Genomic DNA, 17,001 nt, shown 5'->3' with positions numbered 1-17,001 from the left:
TGATATTGTCAGTTGATCATGTCAGGAACATGATCTTTATTAAGGGGAATGGCAGTGAAAAAATAACATATAGTTTAAAACAGACTTAAGGGGGTGTTTGTGACATTAAGGGACTTCTTAATATTTCCTTCCAAAGGCCTTATTTATGATTTAACTGTGCTTCCTCCACTCCAGTCCTCCTTTGGCCCAAAGACTGGTTTCCTCTTACTAGTTTGCTTCAGCGCAGGCATCATCAGTTTCTATGGTAAGAGTCTTTGGTGCATTTTTCCTTTTCAGTGCAGTTTAAAGGAAGTTTGGTTTTGAGGCTTCTTGAGTATTTGTGGTACAAACTTGGTATTGTTGTGTATGAGGTTTGAAGGGGAAAATTTGTGAGTCTGAAAATTTTGTGTGGAGATAACCAGGTAGCACTTGAGGAGCCACATTTATTTTATTTCTCCAGCATTTTTTTTCTGTAATGGTTCAAAGATTTAGAGGCCGCCTTCTTATCTTTCTTTGACAATGGATTATTCCTCCTGTCTCACTATCCCACTTGTTGACCTATTATGGTCCTTTTGTCCAACTGGGTAGTCATTCTTCTCTCTCTCTCTCTCTCCTCTTTCTCTCTTTCTCTTCTCTCCTTTCCTGTCTTGGATTGGAGATTGAACACAGAGCCACTGTGTCACTGAGCTACTCCCCTCACCACCACCCTTTTTTTTTTTTTTTTTTTTTTTTTGAAACAGGATCTCTTAAGTTACTACTCGCTGGTCGGGGAATTTATGATCCTGCTTTCTCAGCCTCCCAAATACTGGGATTATGGGATTACAGGGGTTTTGCCTTTGTTACCATGCCTGGCCTTTCTTATTTTCTTTCTGCCTTCACTTGTTTCAGTCTTCCTTCGTTTTGGTCTTTCACTCTGCATCCTCATTTCCTTTCCACTTCTCATACTCTCCTGTGTGGTCATTTTTCTTTCTGCCCCTGGAGTCACACTCCCCATGTTTATTTTTGTTTCTCACTTAGTTTTTCTGAGTGTCCAGCACTGAGATAAATGGCATTGTATGTTTGAGGGAGCAGTAAATATTATATTTGTCCTTCCCTTTTTTTTTTTTTTTTTTTTTTTTTTTTTTGCAGTACTGGGGATGGAACCCAGGGCCTTCTACCTCTGAGCTATACTCCCGGCCCTAATTTTTATTCATTTTGAAACAAGGTCTCATTAAGTTGCCAAGGGCCTCACTAAGTAGCTGAGGCTGTCCGTGAAGCCGCCATTCTCCGATCTCAGCCTCCCAAGCACTGGGATTACAAGTGTGCGCCACCACGCCCGGCTTAATTCGCCCTCCTAAATCTTGTTTCTCCCTGTGAGGTGAGTGCAGATGAAGAAAGGAAGGCCAAGGGGGAAAGGCTGCCCTCCGCAGGCGGCAGGGTGGTCCTCTGGCTTCCGGTGGCTAGTTCTTCTGGAAAGGGGACGGGCCGGGCGGTGACGCACTGTACCTGTGTGGAGCCCCTTGCCGCTGTTTTCCCTTCGTAGGGGTAGGAGAGGGAGGATAAAAGTGGTCCAAAGAAGTACCTCATAGGAGTATGAACTGTTCGCCTGAGAATGTCCACCAGCCGCATCCAGGCTTCAGATGCTTCTTGTCCGACCGCGGCCAACTAGCCCCGCGACGTCCGGGCCGGAATGAGAGGCCGCGCGGCTGACAGCCCTGGCGCGCCCGCGCGAGGCCCCGCCCACCGCCCACAGCGCCGGCCCCGCCCCCCGCAGCGGACCAATGGGCTGGCCCTAGGGCGGGCACGGACCAATGGGCTGACTCGGGGGCGGGCGCGGGGCGGGGCCTGCGCGGTCGCCGTGGCTGCGGCAGCTCGGCAGCGGCCGCCGGCGCGTGGGGCATGGGGCGGCGAGCTCCAGACGACGGCGGCGGTGAGCTTGTGGCCCTGTGGCGGGCGGGCGGGCGGCCGCGCCGGGCACGCAGGATGGAGCCCTGTGGTGAGTTTGGGACGACGGCGCGAGCTCGGGTTCGAGTTGCCGTCCAGGGTGCGAGCGGCCACGCGGTGGCCCCGAGCGGACGGCGGGAGCGCGGCCCGGAGCGGAGAGGATGCCGCGGAACTGCGCGCACCTCCGGCTCCACCCTGATCTAAGAGCGCTAACCCTCTACCTCTTTAGTTCTCGCAGCGGGTCCAGAGTTATTCTTTTTTTTTTTTTTTTTAACACCCGGAACTTGAGGTTAAGAACCTGCCCAAGAGCAGACTAGTAATTGGCAGCGTCTAGACGTGAACCTGGCGCCTTTGCTCCAGGATCCGCGCTCGGGGCGCCTGCGCGGGCTGCGGGCTGCGGGCTCCGGGCTGCGGGCTGCGGGCTGGCCTCTGCCCCACGTCCCGCTCCCGCCTACCCGACGGCAGTGCTCCTCGGCTTGGGCTCTAGGAATTCTGTTGAGTTTTCTATTTTTCATCTTTCGAGTTTTGATGTGGTTTGTCTGAATCATTCCTGTTTTGGACAGGGGGTGTCCAGAATCCTGTTTGTGTTTAGGGGTTGGATGGTTTTAATTTAAAAGTCTTCTTTCTTTGAACGGGTGAGGTCAAGACTGAGAAGTTTCAAGGTGGAGCCCTAATGACTGAGGAACCTCGTGTCTCTGTTTATTTTTTACACTCTCTTTCCCAAGAGGGAATTGGCCACATACCTTTTCAGAGGGCAGGATGTTGCTGCAAAAGGGTGGAGTTGTGCACCTTTTCCCTTTCTGTCTCTGACTTTTCTCTCTCTATTTTCGTGGTTCTGGGGATTCAACCCAGGGCCTCTTGCTATATACTAGGCAAACCGTTCTAATACTGAGCTACAGCCCAGCCTTATCTCTCTTGTCTGCTAGTCTTTTGTCTGTTATCAGTCTTTCTTTCTTTCCTTCTTTTGTTCTTTCTTTCTTTCTTTCTTTTTCTTCCTCCCTTCCTTTCTCCCTTCCCTTTCCTCTGTGTTTAAGTCCAGGATGGGGAACGTGCTCTTTGGCATTGAGTAGTTTTGGCTGATCAGAGACAAGCTTGTCTGCCAGGAATGCTAGACATTCTGGAGGCGTGGGAGGCAGGGCTTCCTCTTTTTTAAGCGTACTGGGTTCAAACTGCAGAGGAATGAAGTCTATGTGTGTTGCATGCCTTCCTTTAGAAATTGTTTGCATTGTAATTGATAAAACTGACATGTCCCTATTCTGTTTGGGAAGAGGGGGTTGTATTTTAGTTTTCTGCTTTGCGGTACTGGGGATTGATTCCAGGGGTGCTTTACCACTGAGCTACATCCCGTCATTTTTTTTTTTTTTCATATTGAGACAAAGTTAAGTTCCCGAGGCCGACCTCGAATTTGCTATCCTCTTGCTTTAACCTTCTGAGTACCAAGATTACTGGTGTGCACCATTGCACCCAGTCTAGCAGAATATATTTTAAAAATATAGCCAGGCGTGGCGGAGCACACTTGTTAATTCCAGCATTTGGGAGGCTGAGACTGGAGGATTGCAGTTCGAGGAAAGCCTCAGCTACTACTTTGTGAGACCCTTTGCAACTCAGTGAGACCCTATTCCAAAATAAAAATAATAAAAAATGGAGCTGGGGGTGTATTCATCCCCCAGTATCTATCTATCTATCTATCTATCTATCTCTCTCTCTCTCTCTCTCTCTCTCTCTCTCTCTCTCTCTCACACACACACACACACACACACACACACACACACATACACACACACAATCTATCTATACTTTCAGACTCCTCTGATACTTCTTCAATATCTTTAAAGAGATTCTTACTAAATTAGAAATTCTGCTGAAATAGCAGATTTCTGAAATAGCTGCAATTTTTCCTCAAGCAGAAATAGTAAGATGGCAATTACTAAGTACAGATATTTGGGGACATTTTTATACCCCAGTGTCTAAAATGAAAATAGTTTTATAATGTTTGCCTTTGGGGGGTATACAGGGAACACTGGCTGACACAAACTCCTGAAGTCTTGGAAAAGCTACCTTTGGGGGACTAGGAAGTTTGAGGCCATACTTTCCTTCCCTTTTCTTTTTTTCTTTTTTTTTTTTTTAATTAACCTGGGGCCTGGCACACTCTAGGCAAGTGCTCTATCCCAAGCTAACCCTACCCTGTTTCCCCGTCTCTAATGCATGTATTACTTAGAATTTAGAATAAACAGAAAGTAGCTTTGCACAGTAGTTTTATACTAACTACAGACTTCTTTGATACATGTTCTTAATGTTAATATTTTGGAATTGGAAGAGATATTATATGAATTAGAGCTTCACAAATAAATATTTTGCTCAACAATCTGTTTGCACAGCTCAAACTTCACTTGGAAGCTTTTCAGTAGGTTTCCATGAAGTCAGTTAAGTCTCTGGAATTGTTTCCAGCCTGGTATTTCTTCTTCACAATCTATAAATGTAACAAAGCCATATTTTATTACTTAAGTGTGCTCAAAAACAATTTCTCACAATAAAGCACTGCTAGTCGTAATGGCTAACAGTTATTGAATCTTCATGATGAGCCAGAAACTATGCTAAGTACTTTCCATTTATTAGTACCTAATTTAATTAAATTGTCAGTTACAATGTGCTATTAACTACATTTTATGTTACCACTAACCAGAGAATATTCATTTTGGCACATGGGAAGGTGGTGTATATGATCATAGAAAGTATACATTGCCCAGACTTAACTAATTGTCATAGTTCAGTTATGGAAGCTTGTTTTATGTTTATTCTAAAATTGTAATGTTTCCTTTTTTCAGGGTGTGTGCGTGTGTGTGGCTGTATGTGTATGGGGGTACTGGGTATTGAACCCAGGGGCATTCTTTTTCCAAGCTACACCCTCAGACTGTTTTTGTCTTTTATCTTTTATTATTTGTTTATTTATTGCAATAGTGTGGATTGAACCCAGAGGCGTTCTATCTCCAAGCTACATCCCCAGCCCAATTTTTTATTCTTTATTTTGAAACAGGGTCTCAAAGAGTTGTAGAGGGCCTCACTACATAACTGAGGCTGGCGGAAAACCTGCAATCCTACTGTCTCAGCCTCCCAAGTACTGGGATTACAAGCATGTGCTAATAATACACACACGCGCGCGCACACACACACACACACACATATCCATCCATCCATCTATCTTATCTATTTATTTATTTTGCAGTACTGGGAATTGAATCCAGGGACATTCTACCTGTGAGCTACACCCCTATCCCTACTTTGAAACAGGGTCTCACTAAATTGCAGAGGACCTTACTAAGTAGCTGAGGTTGGCCGTGAACTTGTGATCCTCAAACCTATGATCCTCTTGCCTTGGCCTCCCAAACACTGAGATTATAAGCTTGCACTACCACACCCAACTTTATTTTTATTTGAAACTGGGGCTTACTAGGTTGATGAGAGTCTCCCTCCCTGCTGAGGCTGTCCTTGAACCTGTGATCCTCCTGTTTCTGCATGTGCCACTTTTTTCTGTTTTAAATGTGAAAAATAGTAAAGATGAACAAATTTAGCACATTAATCATAATACAGAAGTGGAATGTAATCTTTTTAGCCCCCTCCCTGTGAGTGTGCCTGTGTGTGTGTGTGTGTGTGTGTGTGTGTGTGTGTGTGTGTGTTTAACAGATTTTCTAAGTCTTCTCTAGAAATGGTCAAGAATTTTTGAAACCTATTTTATAACTTTGGGTTGCTAATTTGATGTTATTTAAAGTCTTTTTGCTCAGATAGGTGAGCACTTTTGTTGGAAACCCTCTTTTATTTGAATATATGTTCTTAATTTTTGTAAACATCTTTACAGTGACAAAGCTGCCAAATGTAAACAGAATGACTTTATTAAGTAAAGAAACCACAACAGTGATAGGTTTGTTAGGCTAATAGCCTTCTCAGTTCGTGATTTGTAAAAGAGCAGCTCAAAAAGGCACTTGAATTTTTGTTATTTTGTTAGTGGAGAGACTTAGGTATAATAAGTACCTAAGTGCTTGAGTATTGCCCTAGGTTCATTTTAGAATTTACACACATGGGGATTCGTGTTAGATAGGCTTGAAACTGGTTTACGTGTAGGAATTATAGTCTCAGAAGCAATTTAAAGTTAACCAAAGGATATTGAACAAAGGAACTTTAAAAGCTATTTAAAATTACCGGGCACTTTATGTAATCAGAAGGAAGAATCATAGAAATACAGCTTTTATTTTAGTTGATGTATTCTTGCCTTCACTTAGCTTCATGTGCTTTTTTTGAAGATAACATTTTAGAGATATATTTTAAAAGCATTGTAACTTCATAAATGTATAACTGTTATTTTTTTCTGCAGTCATAATTCATTTTGCCAATAGTTTTAAGTAGTCCCTCTTTTGTATACAAAGTACACTGTGAGCAGAGGAAAGTACACTGTGAGCAGAGGATAAATAGCAAAACAGACATGATCTTAATTTCCTCAGATATTTAGTCTAGATGGGAAGACAAGAATCATGTGTGTGAACTGTGATAAGTGCAGTGATGGAAAGTATAGCATTGCTGTGGAGCATCTATCTACAAATGATTCTGCTGATGTTTGGTTCGGTATTTAAAGGCAGTGGGGGTAGCACTGATGTTTCTTTAATAAAGGAGTCTGCTGGGCAAGTGGAGCCGCATAGAGACTGGACCCTGAGCTCAACATCCAGTGTTTCTCAAGCTATAGGGTTATGACACATTAAGTGAATAAAGCCAAATTAGTGAGTTGTAGCTGATATTCTTTATACTTTGATTGGTGCAGTGTATTTTTGCATAGTAGTGAGATTCAAAGCGATGTATAAATACATGCACACATCACTTTTGTATTCCCTGCCTGTCCCAACCTGCTTCCTCTTCCTTTCTCACTATACGTGCTAGTGAGATCAGTAATGATAACTTTATGTATGGATGTACCTTCCTCAACCAGCTTTTTTTTTTTTTTTTTTTTTTTTTGTACTAGGTATGAAACTTAGGGACGTTGTACCTCTGAGCTACACCCCAGCCCTGTTTTTTAGTGCTTTTATTTTTTGAATCAGGGTCTCACTGAGTCGCCAAGGGCCTCACTAAGTAGCTGAGGCTGTCTGTGAACTGCCCATGAACCGCCCGCAATCCTCTTGTCTCAGCCTCCTGAATACTGTGATTATAAGCACGCACCACCACGCCCGGCTTCAAGCCAGCATTTTAAAGCCTGAAATGGGATAGAATGAAAAAACATCCCAGTACATCACAGGGATTCTTAGCCAGAATTTGTGTTTTAGGAAACACAAATGCAGTTTCACACATACATACACACACAAACATAGCATGCTTAATGTATGCGCTGGTTTTGATGTAATATTGTTTCATGCTGTAATATTGTTTCATGCTGTGGGCAAGAGTAAAGGAATACTGTTAAGAATAAAAAGGGTGTGTGTGTGTGTGTGTGTGTGTGTGTGTGTGTGTGTGTGTGTGTGTGTTGGTGGTGGTGGTAGTGGTGGTGGAGGAGGTGAAAGTCCAGAGTGTGACTCTTGATGACATTGCAGAGGCAGATAGGAGAAGATCTTACTTTAGAGTCTTATAGACCACGTACTTTGAAAGGGTTTGAGCAGAGAAATGACATCATGAGATTTATGTTTGAAAAGTTTACTCAATACATGTGTAATGAGACAGGAATGGTTGTGGAATGATCATTAGAAAATTAGTGTAACAGCTCAGACAATAAATGCTGGTAATTCATTACTATGAGCAGTAGATAGTAATGGATAGATTTGAGAACTGTAATCAGGAAGGAGAAAAGAAAGATAGAGTCAGGTATTGTGTAAGAGTGATAAAAGAATATATCTGTGGGTGAGGTACTGCGGATAGGACCCAGGGATATTGTACCTCTGAGTTACACCTCCCCCCACCAGTCCTGTTTATTTTTTATTTTGAAGCAAGTTGTTCCTGAGTTGCCTAGACTAGCCTCAAATGTGTGATCCTCTAGTCTCAGCATCCCAGTACTTACTTGCTGGGATGGGCCACCACACCTAGCTTCATTTTGAAAGTAAATATTCAAGATGAAATATTTCAAAAACCTTTTAATGATAATGCTTGGGCCAAATACTCTGGTTTCTTTTTTTTTATTTCAAGAAATACAAACAAAATTAGGACTTTTAATTTGGGAAAGGTAAAATGAAGATGAAGTTTTACATACTAAGATTCTCTTGCATCACAGTGGGCCAGAATTAGATGTTTAACATAATTAGTTTTAAAAATTTGTGCTTCAATCCGGGCGTGGTGGCGCACGCTTGTAATCCCTGTGCTTGGGAGGCGGAGACAGGAGGATCGTGCAGGTTCGAAGCCAGCCGCGCTGGCTTAGGAGACCCTGTTTCCAAAAAATAAAATAGGTCTGGGAGTGTAGCCCGGAGGTAGAAGGGCTTCCAGGAACCCCAGTACCACCAAAAAGAAAGAAAAAAAAAATTGTGCTTCAAGCCAGTCGTGGTGGCACACGCTTGTAATCCCCGCGCTTGGGAGGCAGAGACAGGAGGATCACACAGGTTCAAAGCCAGCCTTGTTGGCTTAAGAGACCCTGTTTCTAAATAAAAATATAAAATAGGTCTGGGAGTGTAGCCCGGAGGTAGAGGATTTCCAGGAACCCCAGTACCACCAAAAAAAAAAAAAAAAAAGTGCTTCATTTTAATCCTCACATAAACCTGTAAGCAGATTGTGCATGTTACACACATCTGGAAACCATTAGAGCCAGGATTGAAATCTAAAGTTTTCTTTTACCTATACATTGCCTTTTGATTATACCATCCTTAAATGAACAAATATTACTCTGAGCTAGGTGTGGTGGCGCATGCTTGTAATCCCAGCATTCGGGAGGCTGAGACCGGAGGATGGTAGTTCATGGACAGCCTCAGCCACTTAGTGAGGCCCTCTGCAGTTCAGTGAGACCCAGTTTCAAAATAAAAGAATAAAAAATAGGGCAGGGAGTGTACCTCGGAGGTCAAATGCCCCTGGGTTCCACCCCCAGACCTGCAAAAAAAAAAAATATATATATATATATATATTACTCTGATAATTTTACATTTATTTGTTTAAACCAGAATGTATCAGATTTGTAAACATCCTTAGAACTTGCTTTTCAGCAACAAAATATCTTTATGAGACTTGATAACCTTAATGAGGAATATTTTTGAGATTCTTAATAATGTATGTATATGCAGTATTAGAAAAATAAATGTTATTGAACTTCTTTTACTGCTGAACAGACATTTTTATACCACTGTTTGATTTGATTGTTAAAATAATCTCCTGGGGTAGGTATTGTCAGGATGTTTTCCCCATTTTCTAATTGAGCATCCCAAAGTGAATAGCTGAAATACAACTTGTTAGGTCATACAGTAAGTAAGTGATGAGGATTTCGAAAGCATTTCTGTTTCCCAAGTCTGCATTTTACCTTTATTTTGAAGATGATGTTACAGAGTGAAATGTTATCTTCTAGTAAGTGATTTTTCAGGACAACTTTTACAATTAAAAAAATTCTTTACAAGCTAGGCATGGTGACGCACACTTGTAATCCTAGTACTTGAAAGGCTGAGACAGGAGAATCACAGGTTCGAAGACAGTCTCAGCAGGTAGTAAGACTCTCATCAATTTAAGACCCTGCTCCATATAAAAATAAAATGGGGCTGGGAGTGTAGCTCCAAGGTAGAATGCCCCTGGGTTCAATTCCTGTGCCACTTTAAGAAAAAAAAATCTACACATAGTAATTATGAGGAAATTATTAATTCTTCTTAATTTGTGATGTTAAGACAGGTCTAGGTTTAACTCTCAATTTATCATTTATCAGTTGAGAGTCTAGACAGATTTTAACCTCTCAACCTTAGGTTCTTCACTTGTGAAATGAAAAGAATGGTAGTTTGCATATCATTGAGTTGTCAGAATTATTGACACTTAATAAATTGAAGCTGCTTTTATTTATAATAAAATATTTTTTAAAATAAAAAATGCAATACTGTGGTGGGCTGTGGGCTATTTGTGATAACCTAGTATATTTTCCTGGCTGATTTGTCTGTCTTTCTCTCTTTTTTGTTTTTGTTTTTGCCCCCTTTCAGGATTTCAGTTTTTCTGACTGTTACATGAGAGAATGATTGCTCACAAACAGATAAAGGCAAAGAAAAAACGTGTTTGGGCATCAGGCCAACTGTCTACTGATGTTACAACTTCTAAAATGGGGCTCAAGTCTGTAAGTTCCAACTCCATTTTTGATCCGGATTACATCAAGGAGTTGGTGAATGATATCAGGAAGTTCTCCCATATGTTACTATATTTGAAAGAAGCCATTCTTTCAGGTTTGTCAACTTTTTTTCCCCTATTATTCTTACTAGATGGTTCGTAAAATTTTAAATGTCAATCTAGGTGCAGATAAGTGTGTACACAATGGTAGAAATGGGATATTATTTTGCTTTATTTATTTGTTGACTTAATTTGCAGCAAATGTTTGATGTTCACAATGTAAACCATTTTATAATCAGATAATAGTGTAGTACATAATAAGTACTTTGGTTACTATGGGGGAATAAGAGTACAAAAAAGAAAAATCAGTGTTTGTTTCCCAGCATTTAGGTCCAGTTTACATAGGTGGATACCACTGGAATTTTAACCTTCTTGCAAATGGCAACACAGCGTATCCATCGGTCTTTTGCCATGTTGAATCTCAAATGACAGAATTTTCCCCAACAATCAAACTTAATTCTGTTTTGCTGCTATATAATCTCTTCTTGAATTAAGAGATAATCACAGAATTTATTCTGTCTTGTTAGAAATGGAAAATGGGACTTGACTATATACATCATTTACTTGATCTTAGTACCTTAGTTTTTCAACTTTTAGTATTTCTTTAATATCTAAATTTTATATCAGTGATAATAGACAGTTTCTATTCTTTTGTGATAAGTAGCAGTTTATTTTCATATTTCTAATGTTAGATTAAATATAGAAAATGAAGATTTCCAGGGGCACTTATAATACCTGGGCTTTCATAGAAATTTGTAAGATTTCAATCAGTATTTCTGTGTATAAGTTATTTTTAATATGCATTTTGATAAACAGAATCTAAAATCATATCTTTTACTTGTACTAAATTTAAAGGTTTATTTTTAGCCTAGCTATAATTTTCAAGTTAAAATTCCCCAAGTAACTGATGCCTCAAAATTTTCCTTAAAAGAACAATCACATGTCATTCTTTTGAAAATATGTAAATAGTTTTAGAACAGAGGTACTGGGGGTGGAACCCAGGGGCTTTTCTACCTCCAGGCTATGCTCCCAGACCTATTTTATAGTTTTATTTGGAAACAGGGTCTCAGTAAGTTGCTGAGAGCCTCACTTAGTAGCTGAGGCTGGCTTCGAAGCTGTGCTATCCTCCTGTCTCAGCCTCCCAAACACGGGATTACAAGCGTGCGACACCACGCCCAGCTGAAAAGATATATTTAATATATTAATCATTATAGTTGTAACAAATTTCTTATCAAAATGACATCTTCCATTTACTTGAAAAATGTAGCTTTGCAATAAATTCTTTTTTTTTTTTTTTTTTTTTTTTTTTTTTTTGGTGGTACTGGGGTTCTTGGAACCCTTCTACCTCTGAGCAATACTCCCGGACCTATTTATTTGGAAACAGGGTCTCTTAAGCCAGAGAGGCTGGCTTCAAACCTGTGGGATCCTCCTGTCTCTGCCTCCCAAGCACGGGGATTACAAGTATTTGCCACCACGCCCAGCCTTTATTCCTTATTTTGAAACAGGGTCTCACTGAGTTGCAGAGGGCCTCACTAAGTAGTAGCTAAGGCTGTTGTCGAACCATGATCCTCCTGTCTCAGCCTCCCAAATGCTGGGATTTCAAGCATGCGCCACCACGCCTGGCCTAGTCTTTATATTGAAACAGGGTCTTACTAAATTGCAGAGAGTCTCACTAGTAGCTGAGGCTGTCTGCAAACCACGATCCTCCAGTCTCAGCCTCCCGAATGCTGGATTACGTGGGCCACCACGCCTGGCTTAGTAAAAATTTTTTTTGATGGATAATATTACTGGGTTCATTTTTAAAGTGAAATTTAAAATAATCTATTAGTTGACAAATTGTTTACCTCAGTTTAGAGTAAAATAATGATTTTACTTAAGGTATGAGTTTAAATAAGTTTTTAATAATATAAGCAATATTTTTAGTTAGGATTTCTATTTGTTGTTATTTATTTTCCTTAGGAGATTTAGATCCTTTAAAATCCTCATTTTACAGAAGTACTCCTTGTTTCACACATTTAACACGGTGGCAATTGAAGACTAGTTGGACCACTTTTTATCTCCAAAAAAATTTTTATGCGTTTTAATTTATGAGTAGGCAATTCAGAAACTAGGAAAGAAGAGGATTGAAAGCTGATCCTAAGTGATAAAAGAGAAAAATGGTAATAAGATACAGAAGGAAACTATCCTTTGAGATACCTGGATGTATATGGAAATATATTTATTCACTGAAATAAAATATATGTCTTTTCATTAAGCAAGCTAGAAGTACCACTAGTAATCAAAATAAAGAATAAAAATTAGGGCTGGGGGTGTAGTGCAGAGGTGAAATACCCCTGGGTTCTATGGTTCTATCCCCAGTACCGCCAAAAAAAAAAAAAAAAAGAATGTGGAGCCAGGTGTATTTGGAGGGCTGAGACAGAAGGATCACTGAGGACAACCTCAGCTACTTACTGAGGCCCTTTGCAACTCAGCAAGACCCTGTTTCAAAGTAATGAATAAGAAGAGAGCTGGGGGTGTAGCTCAGAGGTAGAATGCCCCTGGTTTCCATCCCCAGTACTGAAAAAGAAAAAGAATATGGATAGACAATTAAGTTACCATTTGTCTAATCAGAATACCATTTTAAAGTTTATACTGTAATAGTAATGAGGCACTAATGTGAAAAGTCACTTGGCTGTTTGTTGCCTTAGGTGTTTAACCATTCCTTTGAGGCTAGACTTAAATTAATAGTTTTATGATTGGTTTATGGCCATATATTTTCTTCCCCAAACTAGTTACAGATATGACGTATTGTTTGAGCATCCCTAACCCAAAAAGTTAAAACTTTGGAGCACTATGGAAATCAAAAAGTTTCAAAAGAACATTTGGGATTTGTATTTAGATTTTCAGATTAAGGATGCTGAACTGGCCAAGTGTATGCAAATATTTAAAAATCTGAAATCTGAAACACCCTGGTCCCAAGCATTTCAGTAAGGGATAGTCAACCTATATAATTACATGAGGCTCTTTTCACTTTTAGAATATTTTTACATAATAGATAAATTTAATCACTCAGTCTTCACAAAGGCAGGTACTTTTAGCCATATTTCACTAATGAGGTATACGTATAACTAAGATTATATAATTTTTGTTAACCTCTAATTGCGGATAAATAAGGGCCTCATTTGGAGCCTAGAGGCCTTTAATGCAGAATGGTATATTCTTCCCATGCTATCATGGCTGCTTCACAAGGCAAGCAGTCTATAAATTATAAACACTGCTCAGTTTCCTTATGAGACATGATTACCTAAATTTAATTAAAATTAAAAATTTTGCTCCTCCATTATAGCGTTCACCTTTCATGTGCTCAGGAGCACATGTGGCTGGTGACTACCTTATTGGAGAGTGAAGCTACAGAAAATTGTCACCATTTCAGAAATTTCTTTTGGATAGTGCAGGTATAGACTTATTATTATAAAGTTTTTTTTTTATTTCTGTAGCATTTAAAGGAAATCTAGCAAAATTATTGAAGCAAATATTTAAAATTTTTACATGGAAATAGTTTATTTGGAATCCCCTTCTTTTTATTGCTTTTGGAGCAATAAAATAACTGCTGGATGTATATGGAAATATACATTATTTTTATTTCCTTCTTTATTTGTATCAGTAAAGCATTTCCAACTTAGGTTATATAATTTGGTTAAATTGGTAGTAAAGGATGTCAGAAAATGCTTGGAAAGAGCTTACATTATTTAGGTTGTAGGCCTAGTTCTAGTATTCCTGGTTCTAGTATTGCTTTTGAAATATGGCTTAAGCAAGTCATTTAATCTTTTATTAAGAATGAGGCACTTGCACCAGATGATATCAGTTTTATAATTTCGTGATTGAAAATTTAACTGAAATTGTAGCTGGGTGTGGTGGCACAGGCTTGTAATCTCAGCATTTGGGAGGCTAAGACAGGAGGATTGCAGGTCATGAACAGCCTCAGCTACCTAGTGAGGCCCTTCGCAACTCAGTGAGACCCTGTTTCAAAAGTAAAGAGACTAAAAAATTAGGGCTGGAGGTGTAGCTCAGAGGTACAGTGCCCTTGAGTTCCATCCCCAGGAGTGCAATAAGTAAATAAATAAATAAAAATATAAAAATTTAACTAGAATTGGAGATTGTACATTTTTCTGAATATTAATAGTTGGAACTGAAGAAGACAGTTAAGTATTTGTTTGTGATTTTTATGATAGCTATATGTTAAATGTGTTTATGAGAGTTTTCCAAGTGGGACTAAGAAGCTTATAATATAGTAGTTGTAGAGGAACTGATTAGAAAAAAAAAAATGTTCCCATCAAAGCAACAGCATTGAGATATTTTTTCTCTAATTTTTAAAATTTACATATAAAATGAAGAGCTTACTGTGAGAGATATGAGTACTAAGAAAATAGTTTATTCTTATTTTGATGGAATAACTGATAGTGATTCTCTTTCCATGACTTACTTCCAGGGAGAGGTTACCTCATAGTCTTACTTAAGTAGCTGATATGGAATTTGAATCTTTAGATCTCTATCCAGTATCATTAAGGTGCATTATGAATAATTACAGGGGTAAAGTTTGCATATTATATTAAAACACTGAAGGTACTCACTAATGAATACACACTTTGTGTTTAATTATAATACTGTAGATTAGTATATGTGTAGCGTAAGTACCAATTCAGGTTTATAGTAGCCCCTCTCAAGGAATAATGTGTTCAAAATTCCACATAACAGATTTTTAAATGTTCTTTTAGCTTACACAGTAATTTTAATGCGTGTCTTTGATATACTGCCCTTTTTCCAAATAGAAAACATCATTCAAGGAAGCTCAAAATCTGTGAGTTTGAAATGCAAGGCTTTTTAATTAAACTAGAAAGAATGATGCAAAATGCCTAATTTTTTTTTTTTTTGCTACTCAGTGTTTGTAATTGTCAATTTTCATTATAAAATAGTTGTTAGAAAAAGCACCTTTTACTTCTTGTAGTTTTGCCTTTTTGATTAGCTGGTACCTTTTAAAAATGGATTTCATTGAAAGTTTACTGTAAAGACTATGATGCCTTGTTGTTCAGGTGGTTTTTTGGTTTGATGGGTATTATTATTATTATTATTATTATTATTATTATTATTATTATTTTTGTGGTACTGGGGATGGAACCCAGGGGCATTCTACCTCTGGGCTATACCCCCAATCTATTTTTTCTTCTTCTTTTTTTTTGTTTTGTTTTTGTGATACTGGGGATGGAACCCAGGGGCTTTCTACCTCTGGGCTACACTGCCAGACCTATTTTATATTTTATTTGGAAACAAGGTCTCACTGAGTTGCCGAGAGCCTCACAGAGTAGTTGAGGCTGGCTTCCAACCCACGCAATCCTCCTGTCTCAGTCTCCCAAGTGCTGGGATTACAAGCATGTGCCACCATGCCTCGCCTAGTCTTTATTTTTGAAACAGGGTCTCACTAAGTTGCAGAGGGTCTCACTAGTAGCTGAGGCTGTCTGCGAACCACGATCCTACAGTCTCAGCCTTCCAAATGCTGGGATTATAACCACCTTGCCTGGCTTGCTGGGGTTTTAAATAGGCTAAGAAGGGAAGATAAACTTTTTTTCTTGTTGTTGAGGTGGTTTTATTGGTTTGGTGGGTTTTAAGTAGGCTAGAAGGGAAAATAAACTTTTGTCATCAATTTTAAATAAACTACTTAAATTCTCTAATTTTTAAGAAAATGCCTTCTAATTTAAGTTTGTAAAAATATCTCTGACCTCATAAACTCTATACTTAGGAATTCTAAGTCATAGACTTACAAAACTATAGTAGTTACAGCTAGATAACTGTAGTCAGAATTATGTTAACTTTCTAAGCAAATTTTATTGGAACAATAAGAGTTATATGAAAAGTTTAGTATTATTAAATGGCATATTTGGATGCCAAAGAATATGCATACGTTTGTACTTAAATTTGAAATCTAGATTAATTCATTTTTCCTAGGGTTAATGAATATATAGGAAGATAGATAAATATTTTAGACAAATTTCAGTGAGGTTAATTTTACTATTGATAGCTCTTAATTTCAACCTTACAGTGTGCCACAAGTTTTGTGAAATATTAGAAACGTTAAGTTGCTGGCCCCAGATGTGCCCTGCTCTGTCTTTTAGAAGTACATTTCTAAAAGAAATCACTTAGGAGAAGTTAATGTGGATGTTACTAGGTTTTAGCTTAGTGACTGGAAAATGTCAAATAGATCTTTGAGGAATGAAGTATGAAATGGAGGCAGCTCGTTTATTGTACCTGTACCAGTTCTTAGGGGACTGTGATCCTCACTTTGCTTGCCTAGAATTGTTTATGTAATTTAACACGATTTATAGTAGCAACTACATATTCAATGTCATTCATTAAAGTTGGTCACATTATGCATTGCTGAGTATCTGTCATTGAACTCTTCTTAACCATGTGGCAATATATCATAATGGATAAGATTGCAGATTTTTAGAGCCAGAATATATGAAGTTTTTGCCATTTGCTGCTTATCTGTAACCCAGGGCAGGTTTTTCTCTTCTTTGTGCCTCGGTTTCTACATCTGTTAAAAAGAAATAATAGTATCTACATCACTGGATTTTTGTGAAGACTAAGTGAATCCATATATGTAAAAAAAGAGTGTTTTATTTGTAGTGTTGTCTATTATTTTTATAGTCACCAGGTAGCTAGATGAAGCTGCTGTTCCTGGTGCTTCATTTTTATCCTATAAATTTAAAAATCGGGGTCGCCTATCCCTGTCCGTGGGTGGATGGGCAGGCGCTGGCAGGG

The 17,001-nt window shown here is 38.9% G+C and overlaps 1 protein-coding gene across 3 annotated transcripts in view; it reads left to right on the top strand.

Moving 5' to 3' along the window:
* Positions 1 to 10,057: 10,057 nt before the first annotated feature.
* Positions 10,058 to 17,001, top strand: part of ARHGAP29 (Rho GTPase activating protein 29) — a gene marked incomplete at both ends in the record, with an annotated part of 68,804 nt that continues 61,860 nt past the window's right edge. For 2 of the 3 annotated variants that reach the window (XM_080692599.1, XM_080692598.1), the window contains one exon: positions 10,058 to 10,262. In XM_080692599.1, the coding sequence (XP_080548725.1) occupies positions 10,058 to 10,262 (205 nt within the window). Of the gene's footprint in view, positions 10,302 to 17,001 lie in introns of all 3 variants that reach the window. The other variant, XM_080692597.1, reaches the window with a different exon arrangement.

Source organism: Muscardinus avellanarius, assembly GCF_963383645.1.
Source record: "Muscardinus avellanarius genome assembly, chromosome: 3".
In the NCBI taxonomy this organism is placed as follows: domain Eukaryota; kingdom Metazoa; phylum Chordata; class Mammalia; order Rodentia; family Gliridae; genus Muscardinus; species Muscardinus avellanarius.
The sequence above is the reverse complement of the archived record's forward strand: the minus strand, read 5'-3'. Positions and strand labels throughout refer to the sequence as shown.